The sequence below is a fragment of the Lethenteron reissneri genome, chromosome 70, assembly GCF_015708825.2.
Source record: "Lethenteron reissneri isolate LAM-NWPU_2019-01 chromosome 70, ASM1570882v1, whole genome shotgun sequence".
NCBI lineage: Eukaryota > Metazoa > Chordata > Hyperoartia > Petromyzontiformes > Petromyzontidae > Lethenteron > Lethenteron reissneri.
The window spans coordinates 265,114-289,849 of NC_083848.1; the positions used below are offsets into that span (position 1 = coordinate 265,114).

The 24,736-nt window shown below is 58.0% G+C and overlaps 2 protein-coding genes across 5 annotated transcripts in view; both read right to left on the bottom strand.

Annotated features, from left to right (window-relative positions):
* Positions 1 to 2,852: 2,852 nt before the first annotated feature.
* On the bottom strand, positions 2,853 to 23,990 carry LOC133361020 (putative ATP-dependent RNA helicase an3). Of its 4 annotated transcripts, none has more exons than XM_061579908.1 (17): positions 23,851 to 23,990; positions 23,446 to 23,499; positions 22,595 to 22,660; positions 21,617 to 21,724; positions 13,949 to 14,027; positions 13,416 to 13,622; positions 11,966 to 12,065; positions 11,401 to 11,622; positions 10,316 to 10,414; positions 9,714 to 9,874; positions 9,224 to 9,368; positions 8,813 to 8,957; positions 8,278 to 8,459; positions 7,209 to 7,326; positions 6,156 to 6,318; positions 5,301 to 5,419; positions 2,853 to 4,593 (listed from the first exon to the last, which is right to left on the bottom strand). In XM_061579908.1, exons 8-17 carry the CDS (start codon positions 11,605 to 11,607, stop codon positions 4,520 to 4,522), a joined length of 1,413 nt encoding a protein of 470 aa, XP_061435892.1. In that variant the 5' UTR covers positions 11,608 to 11,622; positions 11,966 to 12,065; positions 13,416 to 13,622; positions 13,949 to 14,027; positions 21,617 to 21,724; positions 22,595 to 22,660; positions 23,446 to 23,499; positions 23,851 to 23,990; the 3' UTR covers positions 2,853 to 4,519. The 4 variants fall into 4 exon arrangements, with proteins under 4 accessions (XP_061435892.1, XP_061435890.1, XP_061435893.1 ...); XM_061579906.1 differs by having other exon boundaries at positions 21,491 to 21,724; XM_061579909.1 differs by lacking the exon at positions 22,595 to 22,660.
* Positions 11,894 to 24,736, bottom strand: part of LOC133360970 (probable ubiquitin carboxyl-terminal hydrolase FAF-X) — a 34,388-nt gene continuing 21,545 nt past the window's right edge. The window contains exons 9-14 of the mRNA XM_061579851.1: positions 23,851 to 23,911; positions 22,595 to 22,660; positions 21,542 to 21,724; positions 13,949 to 14,027; positions 13,416 to 13,622; positions 11,894 to 12,065 (exon numbers count right to left, since the gene is read on the bottom strand). Of these exons, the coding sequence (XP_061435835.1) occupies positions 11,894 to 12,065; positions 13,416 to 13,622; positions 13,949 to 14,027; positions 21,542 to 21,724; positions 22,595 to 22,660; positions 23,851 to 23,911 (768 nt within the window). The remainder of the gene's footprint in view (positions 12,066 to 13,415; positions 13,623 to 13,948; positions 14,028 to 21,541; positions 21,725 to 22,594; positions 22,661 to 23,850; positions 23,912 to 24,736) is intronic.

The window sequence follows — 24,736 nt, forward strand, 5'->3', positions numbered from 1 at the left end:
CATCAAGAAGATGAATCCCTGCAGTCACGAAAGCTTTAAATCGAAATATGGTGCCCTTCATAGCCATTCATTTAAACAATGTGTTACTTGATTAGCTTCCACGCAGCTCGAAGGCGGTAGATATCGTAACGGTTAAAATTATTTTTATTTCTTTCAATTTCGATAGATTCTCTAATTACTCTTGATCTAATGGAGCTAGTTTATCAAAATAAATTGAGTGTTCTTGTTGGCACGCGTGTTACTGGCGAAACGTCGTACTCAGATTGTAAATGTTGTGGCTTGGCTCTCCAACACCACACCGGTTAGTGCTGTACTAGTATACTACACTATACACTACACTACTATACACTAGTGCTGTACTAGTGACGAATTGGCCACATTCTGTTTACGTGACAACACTCACTAGTTGGCTGTGTTGGGTGGTGGCGGGTTTTAACAACACAACATTTATATATTTTCGCGATCTAACCCAAAAAACCTCTTATGGATGATATTGATCGCTAAAGCCTACGTGTTCAACCATCTCAGTCAACTCGAGGCACCTGGGTCTATCCCGTGACCTGCACTTAGCCTGGCACAGTAATGAACCCATGGCACCTGGCTTGTCCCCGTGACCTCCTGCCAGCAGAGAGCCTTTGACGCTTCACGTTGCCTCAAAGTGCACTTAGCCTGGCACAAGTGCCGTGGTGAACGTGGGTTGTTGTTTGATACGTGTGTGGATGAGTACGTGTGAATGAAGGGGGTGTGGGAACGTGGCGTTGAGATGTGGGAAGCTGTATGCCCCAGGCTACTTTGGGTTCGCCTCCCCGTCAACAAGAGGTGAGGAGTGGTGGTGGTGAACATCAGTGGAGGGATGCGGGAAAGGCCGATGAGTCCGTTGCCTTGATGACCTCCTGTCCCAGGTGCTGGCTAAAGTGGCCCCTCCTGGGAGTCATCCTGTTGGGTGACTTTAATGCTCGCGTGGGTCATAATGCAAGCACCTGGGCCAGGGTGATTGAAAAGGCATGGACCAGATCAGCTAAATAACAATGATAGGAGGCTGCTAGAAATCTATTACCAGCACGCTGTTGCGGCACCGGCGCCTCCACACATCATGGACGCACGTACGCTCCAAGCAAGAACATCTGCTGGACTGCATAGTGACAAAACAGCGGATGCGGGCCCATGTCCTTGACACCAGGACCTACTGCGGAGCTGATCTGCTGACCATCGGCTTGTAATCGATAAAATGCGCCTGCCTTTATTCCGATGCGGTGGTGGCCAACCACCTCGGACCTCTTTCATTCCCAGTCTCAACGAGCGTTATGAAAGATGCAAGTGAGAATTTCATCACTCTACAACATAACATCCCTACGGCGGCTTACTGCAGCCTTCACTCGGAGGTTCGGAGAGCCATGCGGTGCTGAAGGATGAGCGGTGGCCACAGTTTTCATTCCATAAAAAAAAGTAACTTACAGCGCCACAATTATCACCATCCTCAAGGACCTTCGTGATGGTGGGCAGGCCTGGGTAAAGTTACGTGCGTAGGAGTCGGAGCCATTCCCCGCTCACCTTGGGGCGTGACAGGGATGTCCTCTGGCTCGTACTTTACACTTTTGTTTAGCTACGGAGTAAAACAATGTTCCATGGCTGTACCAGGAGAATTTCAATCTGCTACAGATAAAATGGGAGGCAGATGATGCCTCGGTGCGGTCAAGGGATGGCTCCTGATTGTCGTCAAGCATGTTCCTGATGCGGACGCTGTGGTGATTGATGCTCACGGGAGCCCACGGCTCTGCTGTTGGACCCGGAGTGTCACGAAGTAGTAGGTTACTAGCCAGTTTAACACTATGGGTACCTCAAAAAGGTGTCAGTTTTGTTGCCAGATAGAAGGGTAAAGAACCAATTATCATAGCCAGTTTAAGTCAGAACTGGCTGTGAGGTTTCCATCCGACATTCCGATGTTAGCACTTATTTTCGACTGATTTTACATTAACAGGTTCACACTAACACAGCCGCCGTTAACATTGACATGCTAATCTGTTACATTGTGACATGCTAATCTGTTACATTGTGACATGCTAATCTGTTACATTGTGACATGCTAATCTCTCAAACCTTTAAAACAGCCTGCCTCGGCAGCCTTCCCCCTTCTCCTGATGATTGCTTGTGTTGTGATCGAAACGTCGTGATATTTTTATTTATTTTTAAATCCTTTATATTATTGTTCTATCTACGTGACTTTACCGAAAGACCCAAAGAATATGAATTCCTGCAGTCACAAAAGCTTTAAGTCAAGATTTAGGTAGGTGGAGCTTTACCACCAGCCCCACAAACGAAGCACCTACACCTCCGTATTTTGCCCAACTGCCATCAGTTTTTCTTCCAATTCTGTTCTGATAATGCGAGTGAGTGGACTTGCAGAAGACGAGTACCAGCAGTGTCAAGATCGGCCTCGATGGTGGAGGCTTGCGAAGGACGCCGCTGGGCAGTTGTCCAAGGTGTGCCATGTATGAGTGTACTCGTGTGTGTGTAATGAGTGTGTGTATGAGTGTGTACTAACGTGCGTGTGGTGTGTGCGTGTGGTGTGTGCGTGTATGAATGAGTGTGTGCGTGTATGAGTGTGTGTACCAGTGCGCCGGGTGGCCAAAACACAAAGTTTGCGCAGTAGGGGGCACAGGCGGTGCATCTGCCAGTAATGTCAGCCAACCTATGGCACCTGGGTCTGTCCCGTGACCTGTCGGTAAGCCTTCGACAGGTCACGTGGCCTCAAAGTGTACCGAGCCTGGCAACAGGCCCCGTGTTGACGTCACCGCCACTCGTGGGGAACGGGCAGCGGTTGTTGAACCGTTGCGAGCGAGAGAGGCCGGAAGTGAGCGATCGTCTCTTTATTGAATTTCTCTAGTTAAAACCACGAGCGAGAAACAGGGCGACGACATGGGGCGGGGGACCACGTAAATAAAAGCGGCTTCGTAAGAAACAAACAATAACAACATCGTCATCATCATCGTCATCGTCACCACCGCCGAGGGGGCGGGTAGGTGGGGGCAAGGGGGGACAGGGCAGTCGAGTGCCCCCCCCCTCTCCTTCAATAACACAAAACCTTCGCTCCGCCTATGGCTACCATCGGAGGACTGCCTCCCCCCGCTCCTCATCACCCAGCGGTGGATCCGCCAATACGGAAAGTGTGCCGGGAGTTGTCCCCCCTCCCAACCCCCCAGGTGTCGTCACCTCCACTGGGTGCCAGGAATCGTCCACCCCCCCCCGCCCGCCACCCTGGGGTGTCGGGAGTGGTTGGGGGTGGTTGTGGTTGAGGGGGGTTCACACAGCACCGATCCCGGCTTTCGGAGCGCCATGTAACGCTTTTCAGAATCCTCGTCACGGTCGTCGTCACGCATCGTTAAATCTACAGTCGGGGAGGGGAGGGGGGGGCCTTCGACGACAAGCGGCGTCACGCGTCTCAGGCAATGGCCACGGGCGGTGGCAGCGGTGGCGGCGACGGCAAACACCCGCCGCCGCCACCAGCGCCCGCCACCGCCACGTCTCTCCTGGTCCCACGGTGTCGCCGGCGCCGCGGCTCGGTGGGGCGAGCGTGGCGGGCGCGGGAGGGGGGTGGGGGTCAATGCGGGAGGGGGGGGGACCGGGAGAGATTAGAGAAAGACTGTGGAGACTGGTGGTGGTGGTTGTGACTTGGGCAGGTTGGTGTGTGGATTATAGGGCCGAGTGGTGAGGGAGTAGAGGTGCATGGAGAGGTGGTGGGGTTTGTAGAGGGGGCGGAGTGTGGCGAGCCCAAGACTGGGCAACCGCAGATGGTATCACGTGCGAGTACGCGCGTGCCAGCCAGTAGCACCGACTGAAGGCGGGCACGGCACACCAGGGGGGGGTTGCTCGCTAACAGCACTTGCCCCAAAAAGGTCTGTTAAGGCTTTAGATGGGATCTATGTCTTTGTGCGCGTGCGTGTATGTGTGTACGTGCGTTGGGGGTCATAAATCCAGCCAAAGTGATCGCTCAGCACTGGACAAGCGACGCGGAGCGGGGGGAGAAGGGAGTGCGGGGAGAGCCGTGCTCCGCATCTTTCAAGCAATTAGAAGAGGATTGGGAGCCAGGCTGGTGATGTGTAATGAGAGCCAGGCTGGTGATGGGAACCAGGCTGGTGATGGGAACCAGGCTGGGGGTGAAGGGCGGTGTGGTTGACCGTGTGCTCTGGTGTTTGTGAGAGGGTGGTTGTGGTAGCTGTTGCCGGGGTAGGAGCTGTTGCCGGGGTAGGAGCTGTTGCCGGGGTAGGAGCTGTTGCCATGGTTGCGCTGCTGGGGGTAGCTGTTGCTGTGGTTGTTCCTGGGGGAGCTGTCGTTGCTACTGCAGCTGTTGCGGGGGGTACCTGCGGCTGTTGCCGCGGCTGTTGCTGGGGGATATCTGTTGCCGAGGGGTGGCCGTTGCCGCGGCCGTTGCCGAGGGGTGGCCGTTGCCGCGGCCGTAGCCGTTGCCGCGGCTGTAACTGGGGCTGTTGCCGCGGCTGTAGCTGTGGCTGTGTCCCCCTCCTCAGTTGTCCCACCAGTCGACCGAGGAACCACGGGATCTGTTGTAGCTCCCTCCATCGGAGAAGCCGAAGCTGCCTGCTCACACACACAAAGGTCCCCGCGCACAGCCCGTTACGGGGTGTCGAGGGGCAAGTGCCGTCATGGCTACGAAGGCCGGCACGGCGCACGAGCGGGGTGGGTGGGTGGCCAGAAGCACACCCGGCCGTCTTTGTCTTCCCCGGTGCCGATGTTTGCTACACAGGTACTCCACGTGCGGCCGAAACGACCTAGGGGCAGGCCGCCAGGTCCGGTTCAGATAATCGCTATCACCGGCGTTGGTGGTGGCAGTGAATGGGAATCGAATGCGAGTGTCTACCGGGTTCGTAATGCAGCGCTAACCGCTGCACCACTGCTCCCACACACACACAACAAAAACAAAGATCCTCCGTGTAGCCTTAAGAGCAGCGCCTATAAAGGCCGGCACAGCACACGAGTGGGTGGGTGGCCAGCACCACGCCTGGACAATTTTATGTCCCCATTGGTGCTGGTTACACGACACACCAAACACTCATCGACCAGGGCGAAGGCCCAGGATCGCTTCAGACAATAGTCACTGGTGTTGTTGGCCGCGAGTGGGAATCGAACTTCGGGTGCCTGGTTCGTAGCGCAGCACGCTCACCGCTACACTACCGCTCCCCACACACAGGGATACGTTCACTCACTTTCACACGCACCACCACCGGTTCAGATAACCGCTATCGCTGGGTGCTGGTGGTGTTGGTGGCCGTGAGCGGGACACCCACCTGAGCCTCCGCGGCTGCTCCCCCCGCCGGGGCTGGGGCCGCCCTTGCGCCCCCCACCGCCGGGGGGTCCGTGGGTGGTGCGGTAGTCACGGCCGCCAAACGCCCCTCCGCCACCGCTCCTGCCACGCACACACCACACGCACCTTAGTACACACACACACACACTGGCACACACACTCATACACGCACACTAGCACAAACCCACCTATATATATAAAAATTAAAGATCGTCCATATAGCCTTAACAGACTGTTAGGGCAAGTGCTGTTAGCGAGCACCTATTGAGGCCAGAACGGCACACGAGGGGTGGGTGGCCAGCGCCACGCCTGGCCGCCTTTGTCTCCCTGAGTGGTGATGGTTTTGATGTTTTTATACATCGCCACTGGTACTTATTTGAGACGACCTAGGGGAGGTCCAGGACCAGTTCAGATAACCGGTGGGAGTCGATCTCGGTGTGAGTCTATGGGTCTGGCTGATGACGGTGTCCATGTAGATTGACGGCTGTGATTTGACAGTGAGGTGGCTAAGCACTGTATGGCAGAAAGAGACGCTCACCCAGCCACGAGAAACAACACATGGGGGAGGCAGGGGGAAGAGAGGCAGGGGGGAGAGTGGAGAAGTGGTAGGTGGCTGGGGGGGGTGAAGTGATGAGGCAGATGGTGAGAGCGGAGGGAGTGCACTGCTGCTGCTGCTCCACGCTGGGGAGATTGCCCAACAGCTGCCCTAACCGCCAACGCACAAAGCCAAAGTCGCACAGCAACAACAACAAGTGCCACCATGGCGCTTGTGTCAGGCTGTGTGCACTTAGAGGTGTAACACAAGCGCGCACATACACGCACGTGCCCACGCACGCACCTCTTGCCGCGGCCGCCACCGCCCCAGGCCCCGCTGCGGCTCTGCTGGCCGTAGGCGACGCCCTCCAGCCAGGTGGGGACCTCCTGGTGGGCCTCCACCAGCAGGTCCATGAGGTCACGCGCCAGGCTCGAGTTCTTCATGTTGAAGAACGACGTCGCCAGGCCTGGACAACGACGGGGTGGGGGAGAGACGAGAAATGGCGTGAGGCACGGAGGGAGGTGTGGGAAGACGTGGGGGTGGGGGGGAAGAGTCTAGAAACGGCGCGAGACGTAGGGGAAGGTGGGAGACGTAGGGTGGGGAGGTGAGAAGAGACGAGATGGGGGGGGGGGACGCGGGAAGTTCATGTTGAAAAAAAAAACAAGAACGTCGCCAGGCCTGGACAATGACATGGGGTGGAGGGGGGGGGAGATGCAGAGGGGGGAGCGGTGGACACCACGAGGGTGGACAACACAGGGTGGTGGGGGGGGGTACGAGTGGTCGAGACGTGGGAAAAGATGCAGGGAGACACATGGACAACAGGGGTGGGTGCGTGGGTGGAGACGATCGCTCGGTGACCCTGAGCAGGCTCCCGCCCCTCCGCCACCAGGGGGATGCCACGCGGCTTCACCAGCCCCCGCCACAACCCCCTCCTCCTCCATTGGAGACCCCCAGAGGAGGGGGAGGGGGAGGCACACGCCGGGTGGTGCTCTGCGGCTCCAGCGAACCGCACGTGGCACCGCTGGAGCCGAGACCGGCTGCATATACCGTGTGCACGTGTCCGTGTGTACAAGTGCGCGTGTGCACGTGTTCGTGTGCGTGTGCATACGTGTGCGAACCCAGGTTGCCCACGCGCACCCGATGCGGGTCACACGTGTGTGAGTGTGCAAGTTGGGGTGTGTACACGTGCCTGTGTGTAGGTGTGGGCGTGTGTGCGTACCCAGGTTGCCCACGCGCCCCCGATGCGGGGCACACGTGTATGTGTGTGCACGTTGGCGTGTATACACGTGCCCGTGTGTGTGTGCAAGTTGGCGTGTATACACGTGCCCGTGTGTAGGTGTGCGCGTGTGTGCGTACCCAGGTTGCCCACGCGCCCCGTGCGGCCGATGCGGTGCACGTATTCCTCGATGTCGCTGGGCAGGTCAAAGTTAATGACGTGCTTCACGTTCGAGATGTCCAGCCCACGGGCCGCCACCTACAGACACAGACAAAGGTGACCCCGGGTAGTCTCACGCAACGCTGGTCAGGGGCAAAGTGCTGTTTGTGAGCAGCAGCAGCGCCTATGAAGGCAACCAGTGCGCACAATGGGGCGGGGGGTGGACAGCACCACAGCCATCCATGTGTCCGCTTATTAAAGAGAGCTATGGAGCTCATTGGGCCTTACCTGGTCAAATAAAAATTAGTTTAAACGTTTTAGCTCAGTTGGAGGCAGTCGCCGACTAGCAACAGAGGAGCGATGCTCACAACGAGCGGAGCGACGTGTGGCTAAAATGCAGCGAGTTGGCACAGTAGGGGGCACAGGTGGTGCATGTGCCAATCAGTCAACCCATGGCACCTGGGTCTGTCCCGTGACCTTGTCAGCAGAGCCTTGCACATTTGCAGTGAAGGGCCTTAAGGTGCACCTAGCCTGGCACAAGCGCCGTGGGGACGTCAACCCCACCTAGTAGCAGATGGCAGCCGTTGTTGTTGAGTATCTATCTATGACTATGTATCTCTGCGGAGAGGGGGGGGGTCATTTCACCACCACTCGGTGGCGTATGGTGGCTGATGTGCATTCCTGCTTGTGTCTGTTAAGTATGCACGTTGAACTTATTTTTCACCATAGGTAGCCAACCACGCCAATCGGAGGTGCGGGGGAAAGACAGCGAACTAAACGCAAAAAAACTGTTTTAAAGAAATTAGTTTGTCAATCTAGATGATGATTAAAAGTGCCAAGCTCCAGTCGTTTCCTAATATCGGAAGAAAGGACTTTCCAGATGGCCGCAGAAACACATCCTAAAGCACGCGATACAGCGACCGTCTTTGTGCGTCTCCATCTCTGTAAATCTCTGTGCATCCCCGCACTGCGCGCGGTCCCCCTCCCCCCGCACGTCTCCCCCCACAAGCCCCCCACCCACCCCCCCCCCCGTGTCAGTGCGAGTCTCACGGCGGTGGCGACCAGGATGGGGCACTTCCCCGAGCGGAAGTGGTGCAGCGCCTCCTCGCGGTCGCGCTGGGAGCGGTCCCCGTGGATGCTGGTCGAGGGGTAGCCCTCATTGTAGAGGAAGCCCTCCAGCGCGTCGGCACCGCGCTTAGTCTCCACAAACACCAGCGTCAGGGACTCCACCTCTACACACGCACATTGTACACGCACACATGCATACAGACACACGTATACACAAAGACCCCCATACACGCACACGTGTAACTATACAAACACCAGCGTCAGGGAAGTGTGTACGTGTGTGCGTGTGTGCGTGTGTGCGTGTGTGCGTGTGTGCGTGTGTGCGTGTGTGCGTGTGTGCGTGTGTGCGTGTGTGCGTGTGTGCGTGTGTGCGTGTGTGCGTGTGTGCGTGTGTGCGTGTGTGCGTGTGTGCGTGTGTGCGTGTGTGCGTGTGTGCGTGTGTGCGTGTGTGCGTGTGTGCGTGTGTGCGTGTGTGCGTGTGTGCGTGTGTGCGTGTGTGCGTGTGTGCGTGCCTCACCGGCGGCGTTGAGCAGGTCGAGCAGGAAGGAGCGCTTGTCGTCCTCCTCCACCCACACCACCTTCTGGGTGATGTTCTCCGACGTGGAGCCCACACGCCCCACCGCCAGGAAGATGTAATCTTCCAGGAAGTCCCGCGCCAGCATCTACAGCCACACGGTCAGACGGTCGGTCAGACGGTTGACCAGCCAGCTGGACACGGTTGGTAAGTCAGCCAGTTGGTCAGCCAGCCGGTTAGTCGGTCAGTCAACCAGCCAGCCGGCCAGCCAGCCAGCCGGCCAGCCAGCCAGCCGGCCAGCCAGCCAGCCGGCCAGCCAGCCAGCCAGCCAGCCAGCCAGACGACCAGTCAGCCAGGCGGCCGATTAGCCAGCCAGCCAGACGGCCGATTAGCCAGCCAGTGTGCATCTCTAACCTGGATCTCCCGGGGGAAGGTGGCGCTGAACATGAGGGTCTGGCGCTCGCCCTTGACGGGCATCACGTCCTGCTCCACAATCTTACGGATCTGGGGCTCAAAGCCCATGTCCAGCATGCGGTCAGCCTCGTCCAGCACCAGGAACCTGGGGGGGAGGGGGCGGACACGGAGAAGGGGAGGAGCGGGTGGGAGGAAAGAGCGGAGAGGCAGTCAGTCACATGCAGAGGGAACATGGAGGTATTGAGGCTTAGACTTAAGAGTCTATGGGTCTCCGTGCGATGAGTCTATGGGTCTCTGATAAGCGAGCCTATGGCTCTCTCCGTGCGTACCCCTCACATGGGAGGCCCCGGCCCCCCAAACCCCCCGCACATCTGGTGCGCTGCGTGCGGGAGTGCCCCGTGTGTGTGTGCGTGTCTGTGTGTGCGTGTCTGTGTGTGCGTGTCTGTGTGTGCGTGTGTGCGCGTGTCTGTGTGTGTGTCTGAGCGCTCACCTGGTGAACTCGAGGCCGATCTTGCCGCGCTCCATCATGTCGACCAGGCGGCCCGGAGTGGCCACCAGGAGGTGGCAGCCGCGCTCCAACTCGCGGATCTGCTGCCCGATGTCCGCGCCGCCGTACACCACGCAGGGGCGCACGCGCGAGCGGTACGCAAACTACACGCACAGAGCACATGCAGAGTACACGCAGTGTACACCACACGCAGGGGCGCAAGCGGTACGCAAACTACACGCACAGAGCACATGCAAAGTACACGCAGTGTACACCACACGTAGGGGCGCAAGCGGTACGCAAAGTACGCACGGCATAGAGTACACATAGGGGTGGGAGCGGCACTCAAACCACGCACGTCCGCGCATGGTACACACACAGTACACCACGCAAGGGCTAATGGAGGGGGGGGTAGGTGGTGGTAGCAGAGGGGGTAGGTAGCAAAGGGCGGGGGATAAGTGGTAGAAGGGTGTAGGTGGTGGGGGGAAGGTAGTAGAGGGGGAGTATAGGGGGCAGGTGACGGGGGGATAGGTGGGGTAGGTGGTGGTGGTGGAGTAAGTTGGCGGAGTGGGGTGGTAGGTGACGGTAGGTGGTAGTGGTGGTACCTTGCGCGACTCCTCGTGGATCTGGGAGGCCAGCTCACGCGTGGGCGCCAGCACGAGGGCCAGCGGGTACTGCTTGCGCCGCCCAAACCTCGCTATGTCCTGAGCGCAGCGACAACACAAAGACAAAGGTCCCCCGTGTAGGCTCAGCGGGCGCCGTTGGCGAGCGACAGCGACCGAGAAGTTCTGCACGGTGGCGCAAGAGGGTGGGGGGTGGGTGGCCAGCACCACGCCCCCCACCTTATTCATACGCGTACAGCACCAGGTACTCATTTGAGGCCGAGTCGACCTAGGGGAGGCCCAGGACCAGTTCAGATATCCGTCACTGGTGTTGTCCGTGAGCTGGAATCGAACTCGTGTCGCCCGGGTTCGTAGCGCAGGGCGCTAACCGTGGCGCCGCACTCCGGAGGGAGTGAGGGGAGGGGCCAACCCATGTATGTTCATGATGCTGAGAGTCAATGTCACGAGGTCAAAAGTATTTGGCTTCTGCTATGAATTTCCACGCTATCATGTGGCCAGGTTGCTTATGTTGCAATTATTTCGCATTGTTAGGCGTCAACTGTGCTAATCAAAAATTAACTATATAGCTCATTGGGCCTTACACCTGGTAAAATAAAAATATTAACAAGTTCAACTAAACTACTTTTAATTTACCAGGTGAGGCCCACTGAGCTATATTGCTCTTTTTCAGAAGCGGCCTGGCCACAGATGACAGCCCAACAAAGTTGCTCATCATGTGGAAGTTTATTGCAGCAGCCAATTACTCACAACACGTTTCTAAATGTGGAGAGAAAAACCAGAGGACCTGGAAAAAAATCCACGCGACCACGGGGAGAGACAGAAACTCGAAATATACAGCAGCCATCAGGGTCAGGATTGAACCCACGACCTGTCTTGCCAGGCGGGCGAGGTAGTTAACATTTCCTAGCCAGCATGGCACCCAGACTTGCGGAATGGCAGGGGGGCAGGGAGGGGGTAACAGACATCAGTAAAAAAAATAGACATTCATAGGCTAATCAGATTTCTCCAGGATACAATAAAAAAAACTAAACTCTGCAGATGTACGGCTGGATCGTCTGTACACTCACCTTGGCGGCCAGAAGAGCCTCTCCAGGACCCTCCAGGTAGATCTGGCTCAGGATGGGCACCAGGAAGGCGGCCGTCTTGCCGGAGCCGGTCTGCGCGCAGGCCATGAGGTCGCGCTTGCCGATGATGATGGGGATAGCGTACTTCTGCACCGGCGTGGGCCGCGTGTACCGAGTCAGCGCTATGTTCCCCATGATGATTTCGCCCATCTCCACCTCCTCAAACTGGCACGCAGAAGAGGAGAAAGGTCCGAAATTGAGAAGGAGAAAGGTCACCCACCACCCAAGCAAGTGCCGTTATCACGAGTCAACCTCGGGGAGGGAAGAGGGCTCACAGGACAAGTTCGCTGTCGCCGAGACAGCATCGGCACCATCAAAGCATCGCCGGAATATAGTTTAAAATGAATGATAGCCATGCAGTTTTAAATGCTATCCAGATGCTGACGGTAGTCATTCATTTTAAATGGTGACGGTGATGATGGTGGTGATGGTGGTGTCACGGTGCAAATGGTGCCGAGGGGGCGGCTGTCGGCATGGGGCTGGGGTAGAGTCGGCCCGGTCGTCTCACCGTGTCAATGTGGTTGGGGCAGTCGTGCCCGGTCGCCTCCACAGGGATGTCGTCATACTTCTCAAAGTTGATCCCCGTGTTACTGCCAGCAAAGAGCTCCCTACGCACCGCACAGAGCCACGACTCGTCACCACTGCCCCTACACACAGCCACTACTCGTCACCACTGCCACTACACAGCCCCTACTCGTCACCACTGCCACTACACAGCCCCTACTCGTCACCACTGCCCCTACACAGCCACTACTCGTCACCACTGCCCCTACACAGCCACTACTTGTCACCACTGCCACTACACAGCCACTACTCGTCACCACTGCACCTACACACAGCCACTACTCGTCACCACTGCCACTACACAGCCACTACTCGTCACCACTGCCCCTACACAGCCACTACTCGTCACCACTGCACCTACACACAGCCCCTACTCGTCACCACTGCCCCTACACAGCCACTACTCTTCACCACTGCCCCTACACACAGCCACTACTCGTCACCACTGCCCCTACACAGCCACTACTCGTCACCACTGCCCCTACACAGCCCCTACTCGTCACCACTGCCCCTACACAGCCACTACTCGTCACCACTGCCACTACACAGCCACTACTCGTCACCACTGCACCTACACACAGCCACTACTCGTCACCACTGCCATTACACAGCCCCTACTCGTCACCACTGCCACTACACAGCCACTACTCGTCACCACTGCACCTACACACAGCCCCTACTCGTCACCACTGCCCCTACACAGCCACTACTCTTCACCACTGCCCCTACACACAGCCACTACTCGTCACCACTGCCCCTACACAGCCCCTACTCGTCACCACTGCCCCTACACAGCCACTACTCGTCACCACTGCCCCTACACAGCCACTACTCTTCACCACTGCCCCTACACAGCCACTACTCGTCACCACTGCTCCTACACAGCCACTACTCGTCACCACTGCCACTACACAGCCCCTACTCGTCACCACTGCCACTACACAGCCCCTACTCGTCACCACTGCCCCTACACACAGCCCCTACTCGTCACCACTGCCCCTACACACAGCCACTACTCGTCACCACTGCTCCTACACAGCCCCTACTCGTCACCACTGCCCCTACACAGCCCCTACTCGTCACCACTGCCCCTACACACAGCCACTACTCGTCACCACTGCCCCTACACAACCCCTACTCGTCACCACTGCCCCTACACACAGCCACTACTCGTCACCACTGCCCCTACACACAGCCACTACTCGTCACCACTGCCCCTACACAGCCACTATTCGTCACCACTGCCACTACACAGCCCCTACTCGTCACTACTGCCCCTACACACAGCCACTACTCGTCACCACTGCCCCTACACAGCCACTACTCGTCACCACTGCCCCTACACAGCCACTACTCTGCCCACGCGCATCTCTCTCTGCGTGCAGCGTGCGTACTGCTCGATGCGCTCGTTGCGAGGCTGCTGGCGCGACCAGTCGTCGTCGCCGCGTCCCCCGCTGCTCCCGCTGTCCGACCAGCGCGTGTTCCGCGGGGGGTCGCGCCCCCCAAAGCTGCCCCCTCCGGGACCCCCGCGGGGGCGCCCGTTCTCAGCGCCATCGCGACGATCCGAGCCGCCTCCCCACCCACTTCCGCGCTCATCAAACCTGAGTGCAGACAAGAGACGCCCACCGTTAGGAGACACACCAACCCCCCGACAAAAACAAAGGTCCTCCCCGTATATCCCACTCTGCGCGTCCCGTATGCGTATGTTGCGCGCACGGATGTACTCTGCGTGTACTGTGCACCGTATTTGTAATCTGTATGTACTGTGCGGTGTACTCTGCATGGACTGTGTACCGTGTGTGCGTGTACCGTGTGTGTGTGTACCGCGTGTGCGTGTACCTGTACCGTGTGTGTGTGCGTGTACCTGTACCGTGTGTGTGTGCACCGCGTGTGTGTGTGCGTGTACCGCGTGTGTGTGTGTACCCACCGGCCCCTGCTGCCCCCACCACGGTCGTCCCCCAGGCGATCCCGCGCCCCAAACGCGCTGTACGTCTGCGGGTCTCCTCCTGCGCGCCAGGCATGCACAGTCACCGTCAGCTCGCACACGAACACAGTTACGTGCACAAGAATAGACACGCACACAAGAACACGCACGCGCACACAATAACACGCACGCAAAGATCCTCCGTACAGCCTTAACAGACTGTTGGGAGAAGTGCTGTTAGGCGGCACACGATGGGGTGGGTGGCCAGCACCACGCCCGGCCGCCTCGCTCCCCAGTGGCGACGTTTATTCACGAGGCCAAGTCGATCTATGGAAGGCCCAAAGCACAGTTCCAAAAATCGTCACTGGTCATTTCCGATGTGCGTCCACGTCTCTGCCAGTGTATGTACGTGTGCAAGTGTCCATGCGCACATGCACGCGCGCGCGTGTATGTGTGCGAATGTATGTGTGCGCATGTATGTGTGCGCATGTATGTATGTGCATGTATGTATGTGTGCGTATGTATGTATGTGTGCGCATGTATGTATGTGTGCGCATGTATGTATGTGTGCGCATGTGAAGTACCCGTCGAGGACGCTTGACAACGGAGTTGAGGCACACGTATATTTATTTAACAAGTTGCCAGTACAGGACAGCCCTAGAGGGGGTAGCGGCCCCCTCACCCGTATAACTCAGGGAATACCCCTAGCTATCCATAGCCTATCCCCTGAGTCCTCCACTAAGAGCTAGGGGAGGCTGTCTGGCCCGACACTGGTAATCGGGCTCGGTACCCGGAGTCCCAGAGCACTGGCTCTGGTTCACGGGACCACGCCACTGGCTCGAGCCTGATCCCGTGGGGCCCTGATAAGGGCGGCGATCAGGGGGAGTCCAGGGCTCTAGCTACGACGTCTTCCGACTTCTTAGCTTAACTATAACATAACTGACTAAGCCCATATAACGACCCCTTTTTATACCCAACCCTCCTTGAGGGGTGGGGCCCCGGGGGATCGTAACGCCGAACCAGCCCCCCCCCAGGGTGTCTGGCTCGGACGTCGCAGAGGGCATCTCCCTGTGCACACACGTAGCCCCGCCCACTGTGTTTCTTTCCCATAGGCTGCCATGCATAACGGCCCTCTCTCCAACGTCCCTACATCACTCCCCCCCGCATAGCTCGCAGCCGTCCCGGCTGCAACAATTTCAACAAATGAATCTTTACCCCTTGACTCCCCCCGTGTGTGCCCCATTTTTTTTCCATTTAACAGAACGAGAATTAAACAACAACACTAACAATGCCCCTAAAGGGAGAACAAACCGACGCGCCCCCCCCCCCCGAATAAATACGAAATCCGTAGAGGCAAGATATGTACATTTCCCGGAACCCTCAGCGCACGCACAACACGCACACAAGACGCACACACACACACAGCCATAATACAACAACGCGCCAAGAGCGCCACACGAACGCAGCGTCCAGCAACAATAGCACACGAAAGTGTACCAGAAAACGCAAAAAAAAATAAAAAAAAATTTCTTCTTATTTTCGTTTCGTTTTCACTTCTTGTTCGCGTTCCAGTGTTTTTATAAGAGTCTGCGCATTTTAGCGCGCGTCCTTGCCGCAGGCCCGTCACAAGGGCCAACCTCAGATGGCGGACCATTCGGTGGCCGCTGTCCCATCCGAGGCGAGTCCGCAATTGGAGTGGCGGGACCCTCGGCATCCCCCGTGAGGGATGTGCGCGAGCCCGTCATTCCGGGAGAACCTGGGGGCGGGGCAACCGGCAAGACGTCAGGTGAGATCAACAGAGGCGGACCCTCCGGGTCGGTCGACCCCTCACATGCTTGGCCCTGCGCGTGTGGAGCAGAGTCCCGCACCGCAACGAAGGGTTTTAGTCTAGAGGGGTGAACGAACCACCGGCGCCTCCCCCACTTGATACGAACGCACTGCGGTCGCAAAACCTCGACCACCTCGACGGGGCCCCGCCATGGCCGTACCAGTTTCGAGGAGGTCGCAAGCGGTACCTGGGGACAGTGCAGCCATGCCCTGTCCCCTGGCTTCCACTGCAGCACGTGCGCGCGCGCAAGTCTGAGGCGCTCATTCGCCTTTTGGCGCATGCGGGAATTGAGCATGGCAGCATCCCGCGCCTCAGTTAGCTTTTGAAGGTTAAATTTAACGTGCTCGTCCAATTTAATTTTACCTAGAGGCGCGGGGATCTGCAGCTGTGCCCGAACAGGTGGGTCATGTTCGCGACCATACATGAGAAAGAAGGGTGAAAATCCCGTGGCAGCATGGGGGGCCAATCGATATGCTGCCAGGACCCCTTGAATTTGCAAGTCCCAATTGGTCTGTGACTCCGAAACCAGGTGCGACAACATAGACGTGATGGTACGATGCAGACGCTCGACCATCCCGTCAGTTTGTGGGTGATAGGGAGAGGTACGAATCTTCTTTGTACCTAGGAGATCACAGACTTGTTTGAGGAGGTTCCCGGAAAAATTTTTACCCTGGTCGGTCAGCAGCCGCTCCGGAGCACCTTTGTCCATGACGTAGCCTTGGACAAAGGCGTCCACGATGGCTGCTGCCGACTGATTTGCCAGGGGCCAGGCCATAGGCCAGCGTGTGAAGTATTCGACCCCTGTTAGCAAATATCTATTGCCCCTAGGGGTGGCGGGAAACGGCCCCAGGATATCCAACGCTACGAGTTCGTTCACCCTGGAGACTGTGATGGACTGCAACGGCGGGTTCGACTCCCGAGCTGGTGGTTTGCGTTGCGCACACCGGGGGCATGCTGCCAGGAGATCCGTGACATCCCGTGTCATGCCCGGCCAAAAAAAATCCAGCTGGAGCGAGGCGAGGGTCTTTTGGGTACCCAGGTGGAGGAGGCGCTCATGAGCAGCCCACACCACCTTACCCCGTAACCCCGCAGGAACTACCAGCCGGTGACGGTGGGATTTACCGTCCCAATGCATGAGCAAGCCCGCGTGTATTTCCCAATTGTCGGCATCACCCGTCCCACACCCCCTCTCCCTGGCGCGACGACGCAGCGCGAGGAGGGAGGCGTCCTCCATCTGGAGGCGTCCCCACTCAATCACAGGCAACCCAAGCAGGGAATCCCTTCCCTGTTTCCCGATCTCATCGGGGAGCGATGTGTCAACATCGGCGGCGGCCGCCAGGACTGGAACCGTCATGTCCCCAGCTGGCTTGCAACGCCCCGACCCCAGGAGGCATGCGCATTCGGAGGTGGTTGGCATGCGCGACAGAGCGTCCGCATTTGTGTGGCGAATGCCCTTACGATAGGTGGTGTCAAAATCGAAATCCTGGAGGACCTCCAGCCATCGGGACAATTGTCCCGATGGCTGTTGAACCTTCAGGGCGTACTGCAGTGCCGCATGATCCGTACGGACAGTGAAATGCTGACCGTACAGATATGGGCGGTACTGTTGGATGAAGAAAACAATTGCCAACAGTTCTCTACGGGTGACACAATATTTTTGCTCCGCTGGAGACAACACCCGACTGCCGTACGCAACCACCCGTTCCACGCCATCAACCACCTGGGAAAGCACGCCTCCGATACCTGTGTTGCTCGCGTCGGTGTCGAGCAAAAACGGCCTCGAAAAATCGGGGTAAGTCAAAGGAGGAGCCTTCACCAATGCATCCCGAAGGGAGCAGAAAGCTACTTCCTCCTCCCGACCCCAGTGGAACCAAACCCCTTTTGATGTCAAAGCATGTAGGGGTTTGGCAATTGTAGCAAAATTAGCGACGAACCGTCGGTAATATGAAGCGAAGCCAATAAAACTCCTCACCTCCCCCACCGAGGTCGGAATTGGCCAGGAGCTGACACACTGCGTTTTGGCGGGATCGGTAGCAATACCCGAGCGCCCCACGATGTGCCCCAAATAACGCACTGACTCGCGAAACAAATAGCATTTTTGGGGCTTAAATTTCAAATTAGCAGCCCGCATCCTTTGGAAAACCGCCCGCAGCCTCTGGAGATGTTCGTCAAAGGTTCTTCCAAAAACAATTACGTCATCCAAATAAATCAGGCACGATTCCCATTGCAATCCAGCCAAAACCAATTCCATCAACCGCTGGAAGGTTGCCGGCGCTGAGTGTAAGCCCATCGGCAACCGGTTGAATTGGAACAGGCCGTGCGGTGTACGGAAAGCGGTTTTAGGCTTCGAATCATCGTCCAGAGGAAGCTGCCAGAATCCCGAAAGTAAATCTAGTGTGGAGAAGAATCGCGCTCCCGCCAAGGCGTCCAGCGATTCGTCCATCCGTGGGAGCGGGTATGCGTCGGCAACCGAAACCTTATTAAGGCGACGGAAATCTACGCAAAACCGCAACGAGCCATCCTGTTTCTTAACCAGGACAATCGGTGCTCCCCAAGGGCTGGTAGAGGGAGAGATAATGTCGGCGGCTAACATGTCATCGACAGCCGATTTGACATGGTCCTTTTCGGCGGGACTCAACCGAAAAGGATTTTGGCGAATAGGCGCGCTGTCACCCGTGTCAATATGGTGACGCAGCAGGTGAGTACAACCCAAATCGTATTTATTCCGACTGAAAACGTCGGAAAATTCCTTTAGCAGCGATCTAAGCCGTTGGCGCTCTAAATTGGACAGGTTCGTCGATCCCGCACAAAGCGCGTCGAGCCACCCTTCATCGCCGTCCGAATGCGGGTGCGTCCGAGCAGCAGTGTCAATGTGGTTCACGGCAGGTTCCTCGCAGGGCACCGGCGTCGCGTGAGCGAGCACAGTCCCTTGGGGAACCACTACTGTCTGCGACCCGACATTGAGGACCGCGATGAAGGGATCCTCGTCCCCCCTTACGATGGTCTGGGCCGGAATTAAATGAGGCCCATTAACCCCGGCCCTAGACGGCCCCAGCACAACACCCTGATCCCCAACACCCTTAGCGAAGGGCCTACGAAGTTTAAGAGGTACCAGCATTTGTGCCCCCGGCGGCACACGCACTGTTTTTACGACGAACGCCGGTACCGTCGCGAACGCCGTCCGAGTCGCTACAGGGGAAGGCAGGAACGCCATACGTCGCCCCGACGGAAGCTCAATGCATCCTTGGTCGATCAAAATACGAATTGGCATCCTGCCCAAGAAGTCCGTCCCCAGCAGGCACGGAACTGCCAGTGAGGAGGAGACAAAAATCGGCCCCGACAATTTGATGTCCCCGATAGAAATTTGCGCTCGAATCTGTCCCACGATGCCGAGAGAGCCCCCGTTAGCGGCATAGAAAGGGACATTAACCGGTAGCAAAGGACGGCTCTGCACCGGTAGAATATTGTAAATTAGTTCCGAAATAATTGTCGCCGATGCCCCTGTATCGACTATGATGCGTACCTCCACCCCATCAATGTAACCGACCACGGCCGACGATCCCGACGCCGCGGCCACCACGCGATGGGCCAACACGGACCACCGCTCGGGCTCGATTTGAGTCCCCGCAGTGATCCGCGCCGGTCCATCGCAGCGCCCCACCGGCCCCCCGTTCGTTACGGTGCGAGAGTGTGCGACAGGTGGGTGCGTTGGCCAAACATGTGAGGTGCCGCGACTCGCCGGATCATGGTGCTGGAGCTTGGGAGGAGTAAGAGGAGGGCCGGCGTCCTGTCGAGGCGTCGTCCCCCGCTGTCGAGGAGAACGGCACCCCGAGGCGACATGGCCCCGGATGCCGCAGTTGAAGCACCGCGGGAGCGCCGATGGAGACGATGGACGGTCGAAACGCCTCGGCCCGTCCCGACCCGGCCGCGCCCCCGTCGTCTGTTGCCGTCGATGGTCGACGGCATAAAGTTCTTCTGACGGAAGGGTGGCTGCAGCCACCGCACGCCCAGCCGATGCCCTGTTTGCCTTTCGCCGCTGCTGCAGAAGGTTGGCGTGGAGGAGTCGCGCAGCCTGGAGGGAGGTCATTTCTGCATCCCCTTGTGCGATGACGACGATGTCGAGGTCGTCCGCCAAGAGGAGGATCTTCTCCGCGACCATTGCGTCCACGCCGTCGTCGTCCATGCGGGGAAAGGCTGTTTTTGCCAGCGCCAGAAGACTTGTCCGGAAAGCCAGAGGCGACTCTTTTTCACCCCGCCTGCGATCGTAGAACTGCTGACGGCATTCGGCTGAAGGTCCATAGACCCCGGCCAGCAGCTGTAGCGCCATTGGTAGTGTAGCCCGCTTCTCTTTTGGCGCCGACGTGAGTGCGGCGAGCGCGTCCCCATCGAGGAGCGCCGGCAGCGCGCAAAGGGCCTCCTCGTCGGACCACCGCGCCATCTCCTGATGGGCGAGGAAGCGTCGCCGGAAGCCGCCCCAGTCACCCTCCGCACCGATGAATTCCTTCAGCGGGGGCAGCCTTTGGTGAAGCGCAGCGGTCGATGTGGACTCCCGCAGGTTGCTTTCACCTCCCTTTGGCGGTGCCTCGGCGCGACTGGCCGATGGCATCGCCTGTCGCGGCAGCGATGACGCATCCTTCGGCTGCGATGACGCTGCAGCCCCGGCGACGGCGATGTCGGAGCCGATGTCTGAGCTGGCCACGCCCCGAACAGCCGCGGCGTCCATGGCGGGAAATTCAAATTGTGAAGTCGCTGAAATGGCGGGAAAGTGCTCCGGCCGCCGGTTCTCCTCGCCCTGCGGTGGACCACCAGCCCCCAACCGCGTAATGCCTTCCAGTGTGGCGGCAGCGGCATAAAGTAGCTCCGCCAGCCGTTCGTGAGCCAGTCGTAGTGCATCTGGCTGCGGCCCCTCTCCATGCTGACGTCCCGGTGAGAAGGCGCCAGGCTCCGGCTGCACCCCATCTTGTTGCTCTGTCTCGGGCTCGGCGATCTCCGCGGCGTTCTCCTCTTGTGGTACCCTGGTCCGAGCTGTATGGCGCGTTTCCATTTTTACCACTTCTGACGCCAGATGAAGTACCCGTCGAGGACGCTTGACAACGGAGTTGAGGCACACGTATATTTATTTAACAAGTTGCCAGTACAGGACAGCCCTAGAGGGGGTAGCGGCCCCCTCACCCGTATAACTCAGGGAATACCCCTAGCTATCCATAGCCTATCCCCTGAGTCCTCCACTAAGAGCTAGGGGAGGCTGTCTGGCCCGACACTGGTAATCGGGCTCGGTACCCGGAGTCCCAGAGCACTGGCTCTGGTTCACGGGACCACGCCACTGGCTCGAGCCTGATCCCGTGGGGCCCTGATAAGGGCGGCGATCAGGGGGAGTCCAGGGCTCTAGCTACGACGTCTTCCGACTTCTTAGCTTAACTATAACATAACTGACTAAGCCCATATAACGACCCCTTTTTATACCCAACCCTCCTTGAGGGGTGGGGCCCCGGGGGATCGTAACGCCGAACCAGCCCCCCCCCAGGGTGTCTGGCTCGGACGTCGCAGAGGGCATCTCCCTGTGCACACACGTAGCCCCGCCCACTGTGTTTCTTTCCCATAGGCTGCCATGCATAACGGCCCTCTCTCCAACGTCCCTACACATGTATGTATGTGTGCGCATGTATGTATGTGTGCGCATGTATGTATGTGTGCGCGCGTGCGTGAGTGCGCTGGACCTCGCTCGTCACAGCCGTTGCGCGTGGCTCCGCGTGCACCGCGATCCCAACCGCGGTCGTTGTAACCGCCGCCACCTCCGTGGTCGCTATAACCACCACCACCGGCGCCGCGGTCACTGTACCCACCGCGGTCACTGAACCCTCCTCCTCCGCCTCCACCACGCTGAGGTCCGCGCCCACGGCCGTCTGAGCAACCGTTCACTCCTGGCTCAGCGCCGTCGCTCGCACCATCGTCTGTGTGGGGGGGGGGGGGGCACGCGGGGACAAGCGAGGGGTTACACATGGGTGTGAGAGGAGGGTCACGTGGGGGGGTTATGGGGGGGGGGGGTCAGTCACACACACGGGGCAGTCACACGGTGTTCATAGGGTGGTCACACGTGGCAGGGGGAGGTATAACAGCGTGGGTCTTGCACACGGGTATCACACACACGGGATATCTCTCGCTCACAACACACGCAGCATGTGGAGTGTCGAAGGCTCGCCAGCAGGAGGTCACGGAACAGACCCTGGTGCTATAGGTTAACCGACTGGCAGGAGCACGCAAGGGCCACTCGCACACAGCCGTCACACACCCGCCTATCGCCAGCCCGTCGTCGCCCGCCAGAGGTCGCAACCGGGTACCCGATACCCGTACCCTACCCGATACCCGGCTACCCGTACCTGGCCGGGTACAGGTACCCGTTTGCGACCCTGGTGCGGCCGGGTACGGGTAGCCGCACGTGACTCACCCCAACCAATGAGTGATAAGGCCGTGAGTCACTGGTGAGTAACCGTTTGTCACTCATTTCCCAACGTCTTGTCTCTTCTCACAATTCAAGTTCCTAGAATCAACCCACCCGCGCCTGCAACATTGCTTCATCCCAGAGGTCGCAATCGGGTACCCGATGCCCGTACCCTACCCGATACCCGGCTACCCGTACCCGACATCGGGTAACCGTTTGCAACCCTGGTGCGGCCGGGTACGGGTAAGGAATCAAAACCCGTTTGCGACCTCTGTCGCCCGCCCGTCGCTACCCACGCGTCGCCCGCCCGTCACCGCCCGTCACTACCCGCGCGTCGCCCGCTAGCCACGCATCATCCGTCGTCCACGCACGCATCACTCACGCACGCCGCCGCCCTGAGGTTCGCGCCCGTTCACTCCCTGCTCAGCAGGGTCACTCGCACCATCGTCTAATGGGGCACACGATGGCACGCGCGGCGCGCACACACACACGGACGCGCACACACACACACACACATGCTGGTTACACACAAACACACTGCACACAAAGATCTCCCGTATAGCCTTAACAGACTGTTGGGGCAAATGCTGCTAGCGAGCACCTGTGAAGGCCGGCACGGCACAACAGGCTGGGCGGCCAGCACCACGCCCGGCCGCCATTGTTTCTCAAGTGGCAATATTTACACACCACACCAGGTACTCATTTGAGGCAGAGTAAACATAGGGGAAGCCCAGGCCCAGTTCAGATAATCATCACTGGTGTTGGCCGTGATCGAACTCGGGTCGTCGGGTTCGTAGCGCAGCCCGCTAACCGTGACACTACCGCTGACACAAACACTGCACACGACACACACACATGGGTGACTTTACCGAAAGAACCAAGAAGATTAATCCCTGCAGTCACGAAAGCTTTAAATCGAAACACATGGGTAACAAGCACGGGGTTGCACACGGACACACACATGCAGGTTGTACACAAACACCGCACACACGAAACGCACACAGGTAACACACGCAGGGTTACACACGGAAGCACACACACGGGTTGCACAAACTCGCAACACTTGCGGGAGTTTACACACAAACACACACGCACATGGCATGCGTGGGTCACACACACACGGACACGAGCACACCACACGGGTCGCACACACGGGTCGCGCACACACACACAGGCTGCACACAGACAACACAGCAGCACAGCGATGGTGGTGGTGCGGTGATTGCTACTCACCACCTCGGTGACCACCACTGCGGTTTCTCAGGTGAGGGGGAACGTAGCGTCCTTCTGTGTGCACGAAAACACACGTATGTACACACACCAGACGCACACGCGCACACACACGAGCAAACACGCACGCACACACACACACACGTGGACACTTCCAAGTCAGTAACTACTCTCCACAATTCCACATTTTAAATGGTTCGACATTCAGAGTCTCATCAGGGGCAGCGTCAGGCTCTGCTTGAACCAATGCTGGTGAATTGCCCCACATGTTTAGAAGGACAGGTTTCAGCATTCAGAGCCTCATCAACATTAGAGTCAGGCTTGGCTTGAACCAATGTTGAACTGTCCAGATGTTTATAGGCTGGGTGAGTAGCTGGGCGAGTGGGCAAGTGGGCGAGCGGGACTCACTGGGCTGATCTGCTCCGCTGCTGGCTTGAGAAGAGGGGCCGTCCAGAACTAGACCAGCGATCTGTGGAAGAGAGAGACGGTTACATGGCAACCAGGCCAGCCCTGCTCCTGAAAGTTCCCAGCAACTGCCAGAGGCAAACCGCAACTCGCAGAAGCAACCCGCAAACAACTCCCAGCAATGCAAGGGAGGATAGCCAGCCACTTCCAAACGAAATGATTCTCAACAGAGATGCACACAATTGAGTTGAGATGAACCAGAGACGGACGACAGACACGGTTGTGCACGTCGAGCGTTCACATATCCAGGTTGTATCGCGCACACACCACACATGCACAATGCCTTCCTAGGGGTTCATTTTGGCAGCGTTCTTCATTGCAAGGCCACCATGGGGCCACCCGGCAGCCCTTAGTGGGGCCTTTAGTGCGACTCTGACGTACCCCATCATTGTGCTGTCAAAACCCCCAATTGGTTTCAAATGTGTGGTGGCCCTCACACACCGATGGGGCGACGCTGTGGCTAAATGTTCTCTGCCTCGTCTGGTATACAGGTGGTTGTGGGTTCGATCCAAACCCTGCCGCCTGCTGTATATTTGGAGTTTGCACGTCTCTCTCCCTGTGGTCGCATGGATATATATGCATTTGTCTGTGCCTCGATACTGACGTGTAGATGGTGTGGATATTCTTTTTTCTGTAGCAGCTGTTGCTTCCTCTGTCGCTTCTTCTGCAGAATTGGTCTGATGGAGCTAAGACACTCGGCGCGGCTCGGTGCAAAAAGACAACATAGCGACCGGTGTGCATACAGCACGGATCGTCCTGGAAATTTGACACAGCACCAGAGAACTCACACAGGAGAGAAATCCTTTAAGTGCAGTGTGGGTGGGAAGGA

Coding starts and splice junctions, on each gene's coding strand:
- LOC133361020 (XM_061579909.1), bottom strand. CDS start 11,607: ATGGGCGAAATCATCATGGGGAACATAGCGCTGACTCGGTACACGCGG. Junction 8,958..9,223: donor CCTTCCCCCGGGAGATCCAG/GTTAGAGATGCA, acceptor GTGTGGCTGTAG/ATGCTGGCGCGGGACTTCCT. Junction 6,319..7,208: donor GGGGCGCGTGGGCAACCTGG/GTACGCACACAC, acceptor GTCGTTGTCCAG/GCCTGGCGACGTCGTTCTTC.